Source organism: Macadamia integrifolia, chromosome 8 (genome assembly GCF_013358625.1).
Source record: "Macadamia integrifolia cultivar HAES 741 chromosome 8, SCU_Mint_v3, whole genome shotgun sequence".
Classification (NCBI taxonomy): Eukaryota; Viridiplantae; Streptophyta; class Magnoliopsida; order Proteales; family Proteaceae; genus Macadamia; species Macadamia integrifolia.
The window spans coordinates 285,121-304,919 of NC_056564.1; the positions used below are offsets into that span (position 1 = coordinate 285,121).

The 19,799-nt window shown below is 39.1% G+C and overlaps 1 protein-coding gene across 1 annotated transcript in view; it reads left to right on the forward strand.

Moving 5' to 3' along the window:
* Positions 1 to 19,799, forward strand: part of LOC122087494 (protein SHOOT GRAVITROPISM 6-like) — a 48,368-nt gene that overhangs the window by 12,716 nt on the left and 15,853 nt on the right. The window contains exons 12-21 of the mRNA XM_042656645.1: positions 8,053 to 8,142; positions 11,201 to 11,278; positions 11,428 to 11,495; positions 11,596 to 11,695; positions 16,162 to 16,338; positions 16,929 to 17,018; positions 18,180 to 18,245; positions 18,395 to 18,487; positions 18,574 to 18,648; positions 19,602 to 19,661. Of these exons, the coding sequence (XP_042512579.1) occupies positions 8,053 to 8,142; positions 11,201 to 11,278; positions 11,428 to 11,495; positions 11,596 to 11,695; positions 16,162 to 16,338; positions 16,929 to 17,018; positions 18,180 to 18,245; positions 18,395 to 18,487; positions 18,574 to 18,648; positions 19,602 to 19,661 (897 nt within the window). The remainder of the gene's footprint in view (positions 1 to 8,052; positions 8,143 to 11,200; positions 11,279 to 11,427; positions 11,496 to 11,595; positions 11,696 to 16,161; positions 16,339 to 16,928; positions 17,019 to 18,179; positions 18,246 to 18,394; positions 18,488 to 18,573; positions 18,649 to 19,601; positions 19,662 to 19,799) is intronic.

Here is a 19,799-nt window from a genome sequence, read left to right on the forward strand (position 1 = left end):
CATCCTTTATGTTGCCTTCTTTTTTTATGGTTGACCCTAGAGATGTGAAGGAGTCACTTTGCGGTCTCTCTCTTTCTCCCTCTCTTCAATTTTCACCTTATCATTTTTTATCATATTGTGACTGAAGTTACACATCATATACTCCATCTTCGATATACTAATCTTAAAACCTCTTTTTTCCAAGGTTGATCTCCATAGCTCCAACTTAGCATTAATCCTTACTTTTGTCTCATCAACCAAAACTATATCAAGGTTTTCCCTATATGTAATCCTGCAAATTATATGAAATCATACAACCACAACACAACAACACAACAACACTCAACCTTATCCCAACTAAATTATTTGATATCATAATCCTGCAAAAATCCACATATACCATGCAAAGTCTATGCATCAGAAAACTTCACCAAAATCTTACTTACATCAATCTGAAAGCAACAACCTCCGGGTGGAAGGGAAACAAGTGTTATCTATCCATAATACCTTATCTCTTTCCTTTGAAGATAGTATTATGCCATCAACAGCTTCCTGACAACCCAAAAACAGGTGGAGTGCATGCTAAATTGCTAATAATACTGAGAAAATTAGTCCACGCCATAGCCATATTGTAATGTAGAAATAAGTGATCTGCAGATTCCTCCTGGCATATGCATAGCTAGCATCTATTACCTAGATGCTATCATGCTACCCTTGTTGTTTAGTTGCTTATTAATTCTGGTTAATATTCTTTTGAAGATTAAAAAAAAAAAAGAAAAAAAAAAAAGAAAAAAGAGCAAACCAGTGCATGAGGCTCCCACTACTGCAGGGTCTGGGAGGGGCAAATGTACGCAGCCTTACCTCTTCTGCTGGCTCCCGCTACTGCAGGGTCTGTTGAAGATAAAGTTTGTATTAAAACATTCTTTGTGATTCTATTTCCCTTGTGAACCTGTTCTCATCTTATCATCTTGGATTCCTTTCCGTTTTCACTAGTCAGTGAACGTGTAGTTGTTCTTGGTATGCTTGCAGCGTTTAAATGCTGGTGCCATCTTTGTGGCAATACATTGGGTATTTTTATTAAAATATTCAGTGATTCTATTTTCCTTGTGAACCTGTTCTAATCTTATCATCTTTGATTCTTTCCGTTTTCACCAGTCAGTGAACATGTAGTCATTCTTTGTATGTTTGCAGCATTTAAATGCTGGTGCCAGGCTGTATGGCAATATATTGGGGATTTTCCTTCTCATCCACTACTTGATAGCAATGTCATGTGAGTAATGTTTGTTAATGTCTTTTTTCTGGTTCTGACATTTGGAGGCTTAATTATTTCTATGCAGCTGCTTTCTTCCTGAGCCAAAGCTTTACCTAGTGCAGGTCATTTATGAATTCTGCTTTTGAACTTATATTGAGGGTTTGGGCAAATTCCCGGGATTTGAAGGTCTGCAAATAAAGTTCTAATTCTCTCTCCTCTTCCTCTGGCTTCATGCTCTGTTGCATAAATTTGACAGCGTTGCTTTTTAAGTCTGTGTATTATATGTATATGTATTTCAGCGATTCTACTCTCTCTACAGAAAATGCACTTCTAAAATTACAATGTATCAATAGTTGGTAAATTTATTATGTATGTCTTATGTACAGAAAAGGGTTCTTTGACAAATTAGCACAGTGGTTTAATCAAAGCTTCTTGAGAAAAGCATAATATTTTCATTTAATTTTCAGCTAAGTTCACTCAAGAATGTGATGGTTGCTGCCTTTTCAATATTTTTTGGGAGATGATGGAATTTACACTTTTTTGTTCAAGGATAAGTAACAATTTATTGATAGAAGAAAAAGTAGACTGCTAGCTAGAATACCTTTTCTTAATATCATTTCTAATTTCTCTCGAAGTTCTCTGGCATATTCAAGCACCTCTGAAACATAGGGCTAATGCTTTGGCAATGGCTCAAAACAGAGTAAACTCCTATAATGTGTTCTAGAGGAGGAGATGAATGGTTTGTCATTCTTGGGTACGTTTAAACTCCTATTCCAACTAGGATTTTCTAGAACTTCAAATCTAACTATTGGATTTCAATTCTGCTTCCATGCTGAGCGATTGACTTCTGTTTTGAACCTTCTAATGGTTTTAAAATTCAAACTTGAAACTGATCTCCCGTTTTCCTACTAGAAGTCTGATTTCAGTTTATTCAATTTTCAATTCTGTTTTCCTGATTTCTGATGTTGTATTATCTCATCCAATTAGAGCCTTTGACCAGATTTTTTCTTGTATATGATCCCCTGATTCTTTGTTATTAAAGTTCTTTGGAAATCTGGTTTTTACTTGTTGGAGATTAACATTGCATTAGCTTATCTATCAAGGAGGCTGTAGCAGGTATTGTTGCTATTAGCAAAAGCTTTGGGTTCTTTACCTTTGGGAATGAAGTATTAAGAGTCTGGGCATTAGGATAGGCTGGATCCTAATTCAGAGGGAGGTGGGATGAAGGACCAGTTGCAAGCAGCTGAAATTGTTGGAATGGCCAGCGCAGATGACAGTTAGGTAGCATAGAAGAGCTTGAAGCTTTCCTTGTCTCTTTCTGGGTTGTTGCTTTGCGGGGAGGGTATAGGGGGAGCTGATTTATTAGTTGTCTTTTAGTTTGTATTATAAATAAATGGATCCCTGTTTTTCAATCGTTGATGAATTATCACTATAACTCAAGACTGAATAGAATTTGGTCCATCCTTGCTTCTGTTGTGAAGCAGTCCTGGTGGTATTTTTGGTTGTTGCCGGTTGTCTCCTTTGTGTTGTTTTTAACTTTTCCTTGTCTTTTCTCCTTGTTTGTTCTGGGCGTCCTGTTCTCTTTATTCATGTTTCTTTTTTGTCTTCAAATGAATTATTTGTTGCTTATCATAAAAGAATGGAGAAAGTGAAAAAGGTCCAGAGCAGTTAGCAAGGAGAACTTACTATGTCCCAAATACTATATATAAGTCTCTTAATTATGTTTCTTAAATTTGCCAAAATAGTTTTGGCAAGGTTTTGTGACCATGCAGCATAGGCATGCTTTTTTTCTTGCTTGCATTCATAGACAGATGTATAATTTGATGATCCTTGCTTTTAATAGGTACGTGTCTCTTCTGTGGAGGCATTGGGTCAGATGGTTGGTCTTCTTACCAGATCACAACTAAAGGCAGCTTTACCGAGACTTGTCCCAACTATACTGGAATTGTAAGATTGCTGCCATGTGATGTTTCTTGCTCTTGTACATGCGTAGGATAGTACCGGAAATCCTGTTTATTTCCCAGTAGTTTGATTGCATGGTTTTGGGCATTGCTATAAATATGTATATGGAAATAAGGACAAACCTGTAAAGTTCATCTCTGTTTTCTATCAGGTATAAGAAAGATCAAGAAATTGCCTATTTGGCAACGTGTAGTCTACATAATCTCCTCAATGCTTCTTTACTGTCAGAAACTGGCCCTCCTTTGCTTGATTTTGAGGTAATATGCATCCTTTCCGAATTTCACTTGGATGTTCTGTTGCAGTTAAAAGGAATTGCATAACTGCGTTGGTATTGGAAGCCCTGTTTGTCATTCATCATAGCATAAATGTATAACTGGCCGATTCCCTGGGATTAGATTGTGGTTTACCTGAATTTGTGGACAGTCTCTTTTCTGCTGATTAAAAAACCAAATATGATTAGATGATTAGTTAGTTGGTTAGGAATGAATGTTGTTGGAGAGTTGACCTTGTAGTGCTAACTTTGAGTTGGAAATATGTTTTACACTAATCCGGGCTAAGAGTCAGGAATCGTGGCTAAGGTGAGTGTTCTTAGTCAAGGAAGAATTGGTGGGGGTGATAATTCGGGGAAGCTTCTCTTTAGCGTTCAAGAGAAGATTGAATGTTTGTATGATTTTAACAAAGTGGTGGTAATAATATTTTTGGTGGCTGAGATCCCCCTTCATCTTTTCCCTTGCCCTTGAGGTCCTCTCTAGATCCATACAATCCTCTGCAGACTCCACCTCATTTCCCCCTCCCTTAATGGAAAGCCCTCAAACTTTCCCACCTTGCTTTTGCCCATGACCTTATGATCTTATCTACAATTGACCCCCACTCCATCTCCTCTATCATGTCTTCCCTCCATCTCTCTTTCAAGACCTCTCTGGCCTTTGCATTAACCTCCTAAAATCCCATCTCTTCCATACAGGATTCCCTGATTCCTCCAAAGCCTTTTCCCTTGGTTTAATGGGCTTCTCCCTTGGTTCTCTTCCTATTAAATACCTAGATCTTCCCCTCATTTCTTCTAGGATGACTGCGCACCACTGTACCTATGTTAGATCTTTTATGCCTAAGATAATCCAGCTCTGGAAGGGCAAACTTCTCTACTATGCTAGTTGTCTGGAGCTGATTATATTAGTCCTCCAATCTAGTTACATCTACTGGTATGGTGTTTTCATACTTCGCTAGTCTACCATCAAGATTGTGGAATCTCTCATGTGCACCTTCCTTCGGAAAGGAGTTGTATCTTCTAGATTTCTCCACCCCATCTACTGGTATGCAAGGATTAAAGTATCGGTTTCGGTCGTTGTATCGTTGGGCTAAATTTAAGATACATATTGGAGGGTATCGTATCATATCGGAGATATGCTAAGATATGCCAAAGATCAAAGATTAAAGTATTGGTATCGGTCGGTTAAATTTCAGATACGTATTGGAGGGTATTGTATCAGTATGGTGTTTCCAAACTTCCTCATTCTACCATTGAGATTGTGGAATCTCTCATGTGCACCTTCCTTTGGAAAGGAGTCGTTTCTTCTAGATTTCTCCACCCCATCCATTGATCCTTTTTCTACCTCCCCAAGGAGGACGGGGGAATGGGGTTGAGAAGAACTCATGAGGTTAACTCTGCTGGAATTCTCAAGCTTATTTGGAAACTTGCATCCAAGCAAAACTTCATTTGGGTCTGCTCCTTTCCTATGACTCTCTTTGGACTGTTTTCCCCTGGGTGTGGTGCAAAATCCTTGAATTTATGCCTCATGCTCTCAGAGCTATCCACTCCATCGATGATGGTTCTTTTACTTCTCTTTGGCTTGACAATTGGCATCCCTCTAGGTTTCTCTTCTCAGTGCTTGAAGCTAAATCTATGTACTCACTCGGGCTGGCTAAAGATTCCGCTATTTCCTTCATCATCTCCAACGGCTCTTGGGGCCCTCCTTCCTCCCTACCCCCCTTCTGTCATTTGGTCCTCCTTGCCCCCTTCCCCTTGGCCACTATGGTAGAGGTGATAGTGTCATCTGGTCCCCTTCCCTTTCTGATACCTTCTCTTCCTCCTCAACCTGGGATCTACTCCTCTCCATAGCCCCCCTTTCCCTTGGCACAAAATTAGCTGGTTTAAAGACCATATCCCCCGCCATAGTTTCACTGCCCGGAGAGCTCTCTCCAACTGTCTGCCCACACAGTCCTTTGTCATTCACCGTCACATTCATGTCCCTTCCACTTACTGCTTGTGTTGAAATGGGATACAAGACTGCGACCATATTTTTTTCAGTTGCCCTTTCTCTTCTATTTGGAGGAGAGTTCTCAGCAGTTGCTTGCCCTTTGGGAGGCGCATCCTGCCCGGCTGCCCCTTCAGAGAGAGTGGTTATAGATTGATGACCTTTTCTGGAAATTCCACTTGTGATACCATTGGCTTGTTTGCCTTCTGTGCAACCATCAACCACATTTGGATGGAACGCAATCTTTGAAGATGGATTTCCAATTCTCGTTCATTTGATATGATTTGGAAATTCATCTACATTGAGGCCAGTTCTAAGCTCCATGTGCTCTCCCATAGGCTTGCTAGGGATTCCCCAAGGAACTGGCTCACTGTTGTGTACTGGGATCTACCCTTCTCCACCCCCTTGAAGGGCTTTTGCTCTATTGCTTGTTGTTTTGATCTTCTTCTGTTGCCTTGTTTGGTTTAATTATTTTTCTTTCCCCCCGCCTCGAGGCCTGTCTATTCCCTCCCCCCTTCTTCTTAGTAATGAATTTCTTATTCACCCAAAAAAATAAAAAATCCTGGGGTCTGAGAGTTTGGAGTAAAAAATTTGAGATGGTTGGAGCTGCAGCTTTTGTTTGGGGGGGGGGGGGGGGGGGGGGAAGGACTGATTTTTTTTTTTTAGGTGAAAGGACTGACAGTGTTCTATTATAAAGAAATTGATTGGCTCAGTTAATTCTGGTTTTGTAGTCCTTGCAATTGACACGTGAATGTCGTGAGAATGGCTGGAAGGATCTTGAGAATGATTGAAACCAAGAGATGATATCCATAGCTGTGACTCTTTGGCGTATAAAACTGAGGGGATCAAGAGAATCATCTGTTTTTGCAGGGGAAGGGGTTGAAGGAGAAACCCAGGCTGGTCCTCGACTTTTATTTTGTCAAATTGTACATTCCCCACTTTCTTCTCTGCAAAAGCAGTGTTCGTAAGGGCTTCTGTTTCTTTGGTATTTTTTTTTTTGGGGGGGGGGGGGGGAGCTCGGTTTTGGGTATTCCAGTTAGATTATGGGTATTGGGGTTACAGGGTAATGTCTGTGTGAGAGGTATGCTGGTCTTTGATTGACTAGAGTCTCGTATAGTATGTATAGCAGCAAAGGTTGCTGCAAGCACAAGAAAGGGTTTCTAAGAGACTATCAAACCAGAGATGGAAGGGTAAATAATGATTTAAATTTGCTCTGGTACCAAGTAGCAGCAGAGAAACCTGCATTAAGTACTCACCCAGCTCGAGAGAGAGAAAGGGAGAAGAAGGAGAAGAGGGAGAGAAATCTAGAACATGATAGGATCAGAATGCCTGTGGTGGTCTAGTCCCTTGTATATTTAATACCAAGTCAATAGCTCTTAGTAGGAATCCTACTAATATTCTAAGTCTGATTACACTAAGGTATTATAACCATAAAGGGAAATAATAACTAAAGAACTAATCTAGTTACAACTCAAATACTATCCCATGGTACACCCCACTACCCATGATACACTTTAACAGACCTGTCCTATTTTTTCTCATTTTTACAAGGAGCTGAGTACCATTTCTGATTGCTAAATGACATACTAACACATTCTCTTGTGTACGGGTGACTGAGTGTTTGATTATGTACTCATTGCATCCAAAGTTTTATATATATATATATTGTAAATAACCATTTTATTGGAAAAAGGAGGGAAAATAGCAGTGCAACAACAAGACAGGTTTGAGCCCCACACCCAACATAACAACAACAATGATGAAGGCTGAATACCCTAAAAGGACAACTCCATAAGATAGACCCAGAAAAACAAAGTGTGTCTACCTGCTCCCCAGCTAGCTTATCTGCAATACAGTTGGATGGCTTGAACTGGAAAATATAAATCCTTCACTTGGCAAGGGCTCTAGCCTTCCCAATGAGAGTTAGGTACTGACATGGATCCCGAAGGTCAGACTGGACCCACTGAATGTCTAACTTGGAATCTCCCTACCCCCTCCCTCCTAGCCAGCTCATATGCATTAAAGTTGGACGACCCCAACTGCCGAGAAAAGAGTAACTCCCCACCTAGCGATTAGACTGGAGATTCTGAATGACTAACTTGGAATCTCCCTCTATGATAATACCCCTCCAGTCGTGGTCTAAAGCAATCCCAAGCCCTAAATAATTGCCTTAAGCTCCAAAATAGGAGAGTCTGCCATGCCCTGAGAAGGTCATTTGAGCCATTCCTTCATGATCTCTGGACACACCTTTAATACCTGGCGGCCCTGGATTTCCAAGAGAACTACCATCCATAATGAACTCGAGAGCATAAAAAACCTTTTCGTTGATACTATCATTTTTGTCTCCATACGACAGAAAACTTGGTTTGTTTGCAAGTAAAAAATAAATTCAAACATTTTGGAAAGTGTGAATATGTCTTTTTAGTATGTTACTGTTTAGTTTGTTGTTTAATTAGAAGAATTTCTTTGATAGGCATTGCCATAGGCCATTTGATCCTCTTGATAATGAAACTCATGCTTCCGCAAGTATTGGTTATCATTGAGTAGATTTTTGAGTTGAATTAGAGGTGAGCTTTTGTGATGTATTTGTTATGTTTTGGCTGACAGGAACTTACAATTATCTTGTCCACTCTTCTCTCAGTGGTGTGCTTTAGTAATGACAACAATGAGCATTCAGATTTCTCTGTGGGACTGAAGGTTTTGCTTCTATGATGGCTACTGAATCTTTTCAATTCTTATAGAACCTTCTCCATTTATGCTTCTATCCTGATTTGAAGCTATCTGCAGTTATTCTTGGATTCTTATTGAAAGTAGATTTCACCTTTTGGTGGGGTGAACTTTGTTAGTCATATCTGTGCGTTTTCTCAAAATTTAGAAGGGCTTTAGTGATTAGTATAGCCTGTCTTGCTGTTCCAACAGTTAACTGTCATGTAGTCATGTAGATATAGCCACTCAAAAGTAGTCAGAGAAATCCAATTTTGCTGTAGACATTTGTAGGTTCAGATTACCACTTGAACAGTTGATCTCTGACAAGGACTCGAGGAAGAAGAAGACACCTCAAGATTGGCTTATTTCTGATAATCCCTTATGCTTTAATAACAGCTTCCTACAATTTAACCAAATGCAAGAGGGAATCAAACAAAATCCAAAGGGCAACAAAAACTATATTCAGCAGCAACTACTGGCTACTACTTTACCACACACCAATGTTTTAATATTGGTGTTGTAGTCTCGTTTATTCCCGGGCAATACTGATGTGGATTGGTGATCCAAGACTACTAGATTGGACAATCTAGACGGGAAAAAAAATACTGATGTGGATTTGGTGCCAGGACCACTGGATTGGACAATCTAGAGAAAAAAAAGGTTGTGGATTGGGTGATCCAAGACCATTGGAATGGACAATTTATAGATGGGAAAAAATTATTGAAATAATGTAGATCAGGGGTGATGCCAAGGTATGATGTTTTGCAAAATTTTGGCGAAATCTCAGGGTTCGTTTCAGTTTCGCAAGGTTTCGAAATGAAATCTACTACTGCAATATATATTTTTGTCAAAGTTCCGACAGAGATTTCGCTGTTTCGGTGAAATTTCGACCATGTTTTGGATTTTGGTATTGTTTCGGTCAGTCCCTTTGTATAAAATACAAGGTTTCAATCAAAATTTCGACCATGTTTTTAGTTTCAGTATTATTTCGCTAGTTTTGACTCCAAAGAAGGGAACTTCCTAGAAAGCCTCAATTTGGTGAATTTTGGCCAAATCGCTCTCATATATTTGTAATGGACCATGTATAACATTTGATATCTATGACATGGTTCCAAATTTTATGTTTGTTCCTTCCAAAAGCATATTTTAGTTGTTTTAATAGAATCGTGTGTATTCTAGTATTAAATTTTGTGTATGCAGCATTGTACAATGTAGGGTTTCCTAGGGTCTAGAGCCAAACTACCATTTTGGGTGTGTTTTATTACAACCTAAGGGTTTCAGTATGTTTAAAGGGCCTAAAATTGGGTGTCCTACAAGTTTTATGGCCTAATTTGGCCATTTGGCCATTTGGCATTTGAAACCATACATCGAAATTCCTAGCAAATAATACCAAGTTTCGGCCGAAATTTTGGTTCGGGCCTGACTGAAACCAGGCTCGAAATTGAAACCTCGAACCTTGGGTGATGCAGTATGATGGGGCTTGAAGAGGGGCCCACACCAGCCAGCCCTGCTCCCATCAAGCCAGTCCAATTTTGGGCTCCCATATGGGCCTCCCATGAGACCAGTGTGGCCAGCATTAATAGGCCTTGTGGCTTGAGTCTTAGGCCAAACTAATGGGGAGCTGGTCCCTCTGGGTATTGCCTGGAGCATTTGAAGAAGAGGAATTTTATTTGCTTGAACTCAAGCCTGATTTTATTAATGTAAAAACCTCTGGTTAATGAGTTTCTTTTCTAACTGCTGCTTTATGGAGAGCCTGCTTTTGGGGTTTTCCACGTTCCTCATATAGGGCAAAAAGAAAAGAAACGTAGAGGAGGGAAAGAACCGTCATCTTGTCCTCCAATTATGTAACTTAGTAGGAACATAGGGAGTAGGGGTGAAACAGGGTCGTGTTGGGCCAGGTTTTTTGAAAACCCTAACCCCACCCTGCATCCTCTTATTTGGGCCCGGGCCAGACCCAACCCTGAGTAAGGGCTTGAAAATTCAACCCTAACCCGCCCTCAGGGTGGGGCCGGGCTGACCCTGATTAGCCCTGACCATGGGAGGGGATTTACTTTAAATTTAATTAAGGCCCAGCTAACGCAAGATTCCCATTATCAACTCCTTAAACAAATCCCAACCATCCGATCTGAGGGTAGATCATAGCTCTTTGATCCAGGGCAACAATGCATGGGACCAAATTAGGTTTCAGGGAGCGGCCGCAAGGCCCGCAACCCTCTTGGAGAAGAAGACAACCAGTGGCAACGGTGGGGAAGATGCTGAAATCAGAACTTAGATTAGACTTCAGAAATAGAGATTTCAGGTTTCAGACTTGATTAAGATTCTTTAATTTTGATTTCAGAAATCAGTCAAGAAGCACAACTGATTGTAAGATTTGAAATCAGACTTGTAGATCAAAAACCCACTTGAAGTAGGAAAAACAGAATTTAATAAAAAATCCAATATTGATTTCAGAAAACAATAAATGTAGAAACACAACAAACAATTGATATGAGATCTAGCAACAATAACCAAAAGGTGCGTGGATGCTTGGATTTTGAATGGAGAAAATAAGACTACTAGAGAGTAGGTAGGATGAAGATGATTGCCAGAACTCGGCCATTGCTAGGTCTCGAGAAAAGAAAAAGGAAATAGAAGATGGGAGAAATAGAAGGGTGGAGATGGTAGAATAGAGATGAAGCAGCTACGGCAGCCGAAGGAATAGAAGATGGTTTTATTGGGTTTCCCAACCCTAAATCCTATTGACGTGATAAATATAATTATAACTATAAATCATATTATATAAACAAGGGGATGCAGGGTTAAAGTCAGGGTCAGGCAGGGCCTAGGCCTCAACCCGGGCCCGGCCCAACCCTGACCCAGGGTTAGTGTTTTTCAAACCTAACCCGCCCTTAGGGTTAGAAATCTTAGGCCAAGCCCTGTTCGGGCTCAGGGCGGGTTAGGGCGGGTTCGGGTTGTCAGGGCCAAATTTACACCCCTAATAGGGGGTGTTTTATAAGTTATAGGTTTGCTCCTTTTACTTTTCTTATCACTGTTATCATTTATGTTGCAGACATACAATGAAGTTCAGCATTGCTTCCTGACAGTTGGGTTGGTATATGCGGAGGATCTTTTTATGTTCCTTCTGAATGTGAGTAATGGTTCTGTCCATTATAGCTTTTGACTTAGCATTATTTGCCGTGTTTTAGTTTTTTGTCTAAGAAAGATTGTGTGCCCTCCTGTCCTGTTAATTTTTTTTTTCCATCCTTTTGTGTGTGTGTGTGTGTTATCTGTTTCCAGAAATGCCGATTAAAGGAAGAGACACTTGTAATTGGGGCACTTAGTGTACTGAAGCATCTCCTGCCAAGGTTCGTTTCTCTTCCATAATTGAAGCCCTTATTAGTTTGATGCCCGTGCACAATCTGGTCTGACATACCCATTTCTTTCTGTTCCTGATACTCTTCGTAGGTTGGCTGAAGCTTGGCATGGTAAAAGGCCTTTACTTGTTGAAGCTGTAAAGTTGCTGCTAGATGAGCAGAACTTAGGTGTTCGCAAGGCACTTGCAGAGGTACTATGTTCTGCAGCCAGTTTTGCAGCCAGTTGAGTCTCATTAAAAATCTGCAGTATTCTTCATTTGCTTCCCAACTCTGGGTGCAGTGATTAGATTCTTACATGAATATGGACTGTCACTCCCTCTCTTTTATTTTGATTTTGATAAGTGAAAAAATGCATGGGTAAAAGAATTTGCAGGGGCAAAGAATTACCAATTTACCGAAAGTTTAAAGGAATCCACCAAGTCTTCAACTTTGTACTAGGATCTTAATAAACCAGAAAAATTTACAAGAATGACTGAAGTGTAGATAACACCAATTTAATTGAAAGTGGGAAAATATCTGATGGAGTAGCCTTAGGGAGAAGAGGGAAAATCGCATAAAGAAATGGGGGAGAGAAGAATCAGACAGCCCTAAGGCTCTCAATACTAAGACTCAATTCATCTTTTCAATCTCTAATTACTCAATCGGTTAAATGGCATAAATAGTAAAAGAAATTCAATACGAAGGGAAACCTACCCAAACTTGGAAACTCAAATTAATTGGAAACTAAATCCTAGTAGCTATCATCTACCTAAGTTACCAAAATAAAAGATTGCAGGAGAATAAAAATAAAATCCTAGAAGATCCTACTGGTCAAAGACTCAATATGGGTCCGGTTCATCTCTCGCTAGATACCCAGATGGGTATGGGTCACTCCACGGGTGTGTATTTGCATCAATTCCCCCGATGTTGAGAAAAACTTGTCCACAAGTTTTGTAGAACGGGAGAATCAACACCAATTGATCAGCATTCATCCTTGCCTGTATGAAGTCACCATCAGAACCATGATCGAATGCTATGAAATCCACGACACGAAGTTCATTGATGAAGTAGTGACTCGGAAAAATAAAATCGATCAGTTCACTAAAGAGATCAACCGATCTGAAATTTTCCACAAGTGGATCTACTTTTAATGGGACCATCTCATCTTCTGCCACTGGTGATTCATCTTTTGGTTCGTCTACTTGTTGTTCAATGACTGAGATCACATAGTTGAAGGTAGAGTGTACTTGGGTTTTGATGTCCGCAAGCTTCTCTATAATCAATTGCATTTGTTGACGGATATCCAGTAAAAGGTCTAGATCCATTGCCTAGGTTGTTGGAATCACTATGGATGGATACTCAAAGCAATGAGTGAGTGGCAGAATGGTAAATAAGGAGGTTTAAAGAGCAATAGTAGAATGGTAAATAAGGAAGTTCAAAGAGCAATGGCAGAATGGTTTTTTTTTTTTAGCAGTTCAATTTAGAACACAAGAAGAATGGATTTCACGTACTAGGGGAGAGGGGTATAGTTGGAAAGACAAGGTAAGAAGACATATGAGTAATAAAAGGTGGGGGCAGGGATATTTTGGGAAATAAAAAAGGATAACTAAAGGAAAAAAAAAGGGAGAAAAGGAGAAAATGGTGGGGGTTTATGTTACCGACGAAAGGAGTCCTCCTTTTTGGAGACAAAACGAGAGGGGAAGGCGGAGCTCGACGGAAGAGAAGTAACCGATCGAACCAGGTATGTTCCTCTCTCTCTCTCTCTCTCTCTTCTTCTTCTTCGTCTTCTTCTTTCTTCTCTTCTTTTGTTCGTTCTTCTTCTTTCTTCTTTCACTTCTTTTATTTTAATTTTTTGTTCTTCTTCCTCTGTTTTCTGTTTCGCTCTCTCTGCTGCACTGGTTTTTTTTTCGATCTTCTCTTTTCTTCTGCTTCTGCTTCTTCTTTTCTTCTCTTCTTCCTTCTTCTTCTTCTATTTCTGTTCTTTTTGTTTCTGCCTCTCTTCGCTTTTCTTCTTCTATTCCTTCTTCTCTCTCTGCTACGATGCTTTTTTTTTTTTTTTTTTTTTGCTGATGGAACCCTAGAAAGAGATCCGATGGAAAAAGTCGAGAGAAAAGGGGGGTGCGGTGAGTTATGGAGGGTCGACTCTCCTTTGGCAGAATCGATGCTCTCTCACTCAGTTTTTTTTTTTTTTTTTGAATTCTCAGTCTATGTATGAACAGAACTGAGAATGGGAATGAAGAAGAGAGATGGAGGGGGAAGGGAGGGGATCATTCGGCTCTGATACCAATTGATGGAGTAGCCTTAGGGAGAAGAGGGAAAATCGCATAAAGAAATGGGGGAAAGAAGAATCACACATCCCTAAGGCTCTCAATACTCAAACTCAATTCATATTTTCAATCTCTAATTACTCAATCGGTTACATGGCATAAATAGTAAAAGAAATTCAATACAAAAGGAAACCTACTCTAATTTGGAAACTCAAATTAATTGGAAACTAAATCCTAGCAGCTATCATCTACCTAAGTTACCAAAACAAAAGATTACAGGAGAATAAAAATAAAATCCTAAAAGATCCTACTGGTCAAAGACTCAATATGGGTCCAGTTCATCGTGATACCCAGATGGGTATGGGTCGCTCCACGGGTGTGCGTATCTGCATCAATATCATAACATTTAATTCCCTTGGAATGGAGGAGCAAAAGAAGTCAAGATCCTCATATGAACTAGCATTCCAGATGGAACCCTATAATACATGATTCTAGCACTAAGTAAGCTATATTAATTTGTTCTCATATTTTTGAACTTTTTTAAAAGCTTAAAAAGATTAGTGGGGATGTCACTTCATTGATTTCACCGTCTTAGCATCAAATTGAAAGTATCTTTACATTGGATGCCGTGATATGATTTTGTGGTGAAGCAAGGTTAAGTTGCAACACTTCAAGGATCATTTGATCCAAACAAGGAGTTCACCAGAACATAATTGTCAAGGTGTCCATGGGGATTTCTGGGGGCAAGGCGACTGGCTGTCTAGTTGTCTATGATCCTACGTCCAAGGATTAAAGTATCGGTATCGGTCACCGTATCGGTATTCCAAAATTAAGATACGTATCGGAGGGTATCATATCGTATCGGAGATAAACTAAGATAAGCTAAAGATACGCATATAAATGGATATGAAACACATTTTTATACACTTTTGCATAAAAAAATAGTTAAAAAAAGCTATATATAACATGTATTGTGCATAAATAGTAAATTGAGAGTATCGCAATAAGAATCTAAGGTTTGTAGTTGTCCCATGAATGTAAAATCCTTGTTTCCAACCTTGATTTCCACTTTAGTTAGAGAGAAAAATGGTTAGCAGCAACTTTGGAACAAAAACACCTAAAAAAAAAATTGTGTTTCTCTGAAAAATTACCCATCTTGGCAATTTTATGACCGTATCGGTACGTATCGGTGTGTATCAGTCGATACATACCGATACACACTGATATGTACCAATACATACCGAAATGTACATTTCACTTTGATTTTGAATTTTACATAGAGTATCGGTGTGTATCGTATCGGTGGTGTATCGGTGCGTGTCGGTGTGTATCGTAAGATACGTATCGATACAAAAGGGTTTTAAAAATTTCATGTATCATATCGGTCCGTATCGTATCGGTAAGGGCCGATACTGTACGGTACAGACCGATACTTTAAACCCTACCTACGTCCCAAAATCCAGTCGAAGAAAGGGAAAAAGGGGAGGAGGAGGTGGGAAAGACAGAAAACAGGGAAAATAGAGGATAAGAGAAAGGGAGGAAGAAAAATAGGGAAAATAGAATGAAGAAAAAGAGGAGCTGCAGACAATAAGAAGTACCAGAAATGGGTAGTTCAAAAAGTGTGTGTATATATATTATTATTATTATTATATACATGACTCCCTTTTATTTTTAATTTTATGTGTATATCCTTTTCTATTTAATAAGTAAAAGATGTAGGATTTTAATTTTACATATAACCCCTCCTAAAAATTATGTCATGAAAGATTAAAATTTTATATTTTGCATCTAACCCCTTTTGTATATGCGTGCCTAGGCATAGGTGGCCAAGATGATGCCTAGGCACCACTAGGCGACTAGGCGCCTGGCAGGTCACCATATCGCTGTGACAACTGACAGCCATGCACCAGTTTGGTATTGCTGAGCTTTGAATCATACATTGGGTTGATCTGCCTTGGATGTTCTGATCTTGTGGGTGGATAATGTGATCTCTAACAATGTGGATTGGAATCATCTGAGAGTTGTCAAGTCCTACCCCTTGAACCATGTTAAATAAAACTGACAGGTGCTGGGCTGGTATTGGTACTATTCTTGGGTGACAAGTTTAGTGTGACGAATACTGATATTTAGTTCTTGGGTGACAAGCAATATTTCTTTTACTGGCATAGCCTAAATTGTTGTCATTAAAAAAATAAAAATAAAATCTTTTGTTACATAGAAGAGTAATTGCTACAGACTCAGTTTGGTCATTTTTTAATGTTGCTTTATGTTATGTCACTATCTCTGTTTTATGAAATGGTATTCCTAGCTAATATATATATATATTTTAAATTATCATTGATGGTAGAAGGCTCCTTTTTACTCCCTTTAATATTTGTTATTAATATAGTTTTGTAATGCTTCTTTGTTAGTTGATTGTGGTTATGGCTTCTCACTGCTATCTGATCGGTCCTTCTGGCGAGTTGTTCGTTGAATATCTTGTGCGCCACTGTGCAATATCAGATCAGGAGCTGAATAATGTCGCAAGCTCCAAGGAAGTCTCTCGGTCAACTGTTGCTTTTCATCCATTCCAATACAAAAGACTGGAGGTTTGCATGGGACTTTTAATGTTATCAGTTATCACCATTATACTGGACTGAGCCTGTTATGGACTTAAGGGGTAACCATGTACCATTCTTTGTGAGTTTGGGAAAAGCAATGTAACTGGTTGCCTGCTTGATCGGGGGTAGGATGTTGTTTGATCAAGGCTGGCCTTGTTTTGGTTGGCACTAAGCATTTTAGCTGGGGGTTTGTTGTCTTTGGTTTTTGATTTTGTTCTGCTAAAATACATTTTGTCTGAGGAAATCAATTTTGTTACTTATGTGACGGTTGGTTTTGGTTCTGAGTCTTCTGACTTGCTGATGCTGCACTGCTATCACCTTTATGGTTGATCCAGTGTTTTATGATGTATTTTTGAGGTGATTGTTAAGGCTGTGCTTAGCTTGAGGTCTGGCAGGGCCCTATTCTTGCTGAAATTAATCTAAAAAATGTTTCTGTCTGCCTGACCTAAAAGTAGTATTGCATTGTATATATAATAAATTATTGCTTGCTCGGTCTTTTTCTTAGAATTGGTAGGACTGCTTGGGCCTTTGCCACATCAAACTGATGACTATGTAATACTAATTAATCTTCTCCTCAGGTGAAAATCGGAGCTGTTTGTCCGCTGGAGTTGAGGGAAACTTGTGAGAAGGGTCTTCTTTTGATAACTATTACTATTCCTGAAATGGAGGTACACCAGTTTCTATTCCAAAATGAAATTCTCATTCTGGAGTGTACATATATGGTGAATGCCAATCTTTCTTGCTTAGAGTAGGAACAAGAAATGCACAGGCCTTTCCCCTTCACCGTGGCTGCTGCTGAGTTTTTCCCATTAATGATGTGCATACGAGTTCCTTTCCTTTACTTGCTTCAATAGCATTGACATGCCTCTGTAATGTAGGAGTAGAGTACAAGAAACTAACCCCCACAGTTTATAACCCCAAAGAAGACAAATACGACCAGGAAACAAAGAAATAAGACCCTCAAATAAACCCCTAAGGATACAATACTAATGTAGGAGCAAAACCAGCCCAAAACCCAACCTGATAGGAGAGAGAAAGACCTGCTATAGAGATAGAGAGAGAGAGGTGCGGCCAGGTCTGTAGGGCTCTAATTGAGCTGCAAATTTGGTCGATTGTAGGGCCCAGGGGGTACGAAAACCCCCAATTATGAAGAGCTTCTGACGGCTGGTTTGAGAGATATGCGCTTTCTCGATTTCAGACCTAGGAGAGAGAATGAGAAGGATTTTGCACGAGCAGAGATATTGCATAGATCCACCCAGGGAGTGAGAAATCGCGTAAAGAAGGGGGAGGGGAAGAATCATTCACAGCCCTAAGGCTCTCAAACACTAACTCAATTCATCATTCTTCAAATTTGTCCAATTAGAGTACATTAGGTCCTCCGGATAACAAGGGCATATTAGCAGTCATAACTTAACTAAGAGTTAGATTCCAAGTAGGACTAGACACTCCTAGCAGGACTTGGACTCATAATAGGACTAGGACTATAACTCCAACATGGGTTAGGTAACTAACTAATCTAAACTGACTAATAAATGCAATAACAAAGGAAATAGACTCAAAACAGGACTCTAACTAAAGTAATGAAGTAAATCCCATTTTCCTACTTGCGACCCATATTTTAGGCCCATTACAAAGAAAACCCATGGGATCAAAGGTCCAACACATACATAACCCAACCCAAGGCTTGTTTGCAATAAAATAAGCCCATTAAGTGACTTATCTACATCACTCTGCTTGTAACTTTTATCTAAGTTGTTTATAGAATAGTCCAGAATCTGTATAAGCAACCGAATAAAAGCTGATATTTGAAATTTAAAATTTTTCTGCAGCATATCCTTTGGCCTTTTCTGTTGAAGATGATTATTCCTCGGAGGTATACTGTTGCAGCTGCCACGGTAAGATGATTTTGTATCATAAATTTTTATTTTTCAAGTTGTCATCACAAGTTTCAGTGATCAACTCGTTGACCCAAAAAGTTGGTGGATTGTTTCTATTTTCATGTCTTTGTTATCCATTTCTGAATCTAATTATGCTGCTTTTGTAGGTCTGTAGATGTATCTCAGAACTATGCAGACATAGATCATCAAATTCGATGCTTACTGAATACAGATCTCGTCCTGACATTCCAAACCCTGAGGTAGGATCTTAGTTGGTTCATATGCTCTTTGTTTTTTTTCTTGAGGTTTGAATTCCTACTCAGATGTATGGTCCTTGTAATTTCAGGAACTTCTTGCACGGTTGGTGGTGCTTTTGCATGATCCTCTTGCAAGGGAGCAGTTGCCAACTCAGATTTTGACGGTCACCACCCTTTAATGCTTGCTTACTTTATATTTATTTTGGGTAGTTATCCATGTAACAATGGAAGGTGATGTTTCCGAAAATTACAAGACAAATCTGAGCCATCCATTTATATATATATATATATATATATATCCCACTCAGAGACTCAGAGTTGGGAATTGGGAGAGTGCAGTAGTGTCTAGACTAGAGTACCATTACACATGCATGGGCATACACGGGATGTGTGTCAGGAAAAAAGGGGGTATTTGATTGAATTACACTATGAAATTTGACATGTGGCTATTCTAGATTGTGTCCTCTGTGTTCTTTTTGTCTAACCGTCGGATTGGACATATCATCTGTCCACGTGGCAAGAATATATGCTTTGTGACATATGAGAAAATAAAAGGCCTATGTGATAAATATAATTCATGATTTGGTTTACATCATACATAGGACGAAGTTATGAAAATAATATTGTCAGTGTACTGTACTGTCATCCAATTTGTCTGCTAGCCATTGCAGGCAGGCAAAATTACTTGTTCCCTGTAATAATTGGGGCAATTAACTATTTTTGTCCTTTAGCTGTTTATTTTTATGATAGGACAACTTTTAGCTACTGTAGTTCTCCTTTTGTTTGTAACTCCGTCAATGGTCTACCCTCTCTTCTATTTGTTGTAGATTCTTGAACTATCTTGGAAAGGAAAAAACACATATGCTTGCTTTTATTTTGTTCATTCTGTGGATACCTTCTTAAATAGGACAGAGAGTTCCATAAAAGCCAATTTATTGCATATTACGGTGATTTTAGGCAGATAATATTTAGCTACACAATTTGTAATTCAATCTAATTTTTTGTTGTTACTTTTTCGTTCCTCCATTGTTGTCATCATTGATGAACTCTTGATTTGGGATGAACTGACTTAGGTAAAAGGAAACACTTCTCTTAGTTCTTTTGTTTTTCCTTTCAGGTCATGTGTTATTTGGCACCTCTGTTTCCAACGAATATTGCTTTATTTTGGCAAGATGAGGTATGTAAGTTATCTTGATTTAAGAATTTTTTTTTACATCAATTTAACAAATGATTTGTGGTTTCTTGTGGATGCCCTTTCTTGTGATTTTTTTTTTCTTTGGTAATCAATTACAGAAAATTTTATTGAAGGATTTGA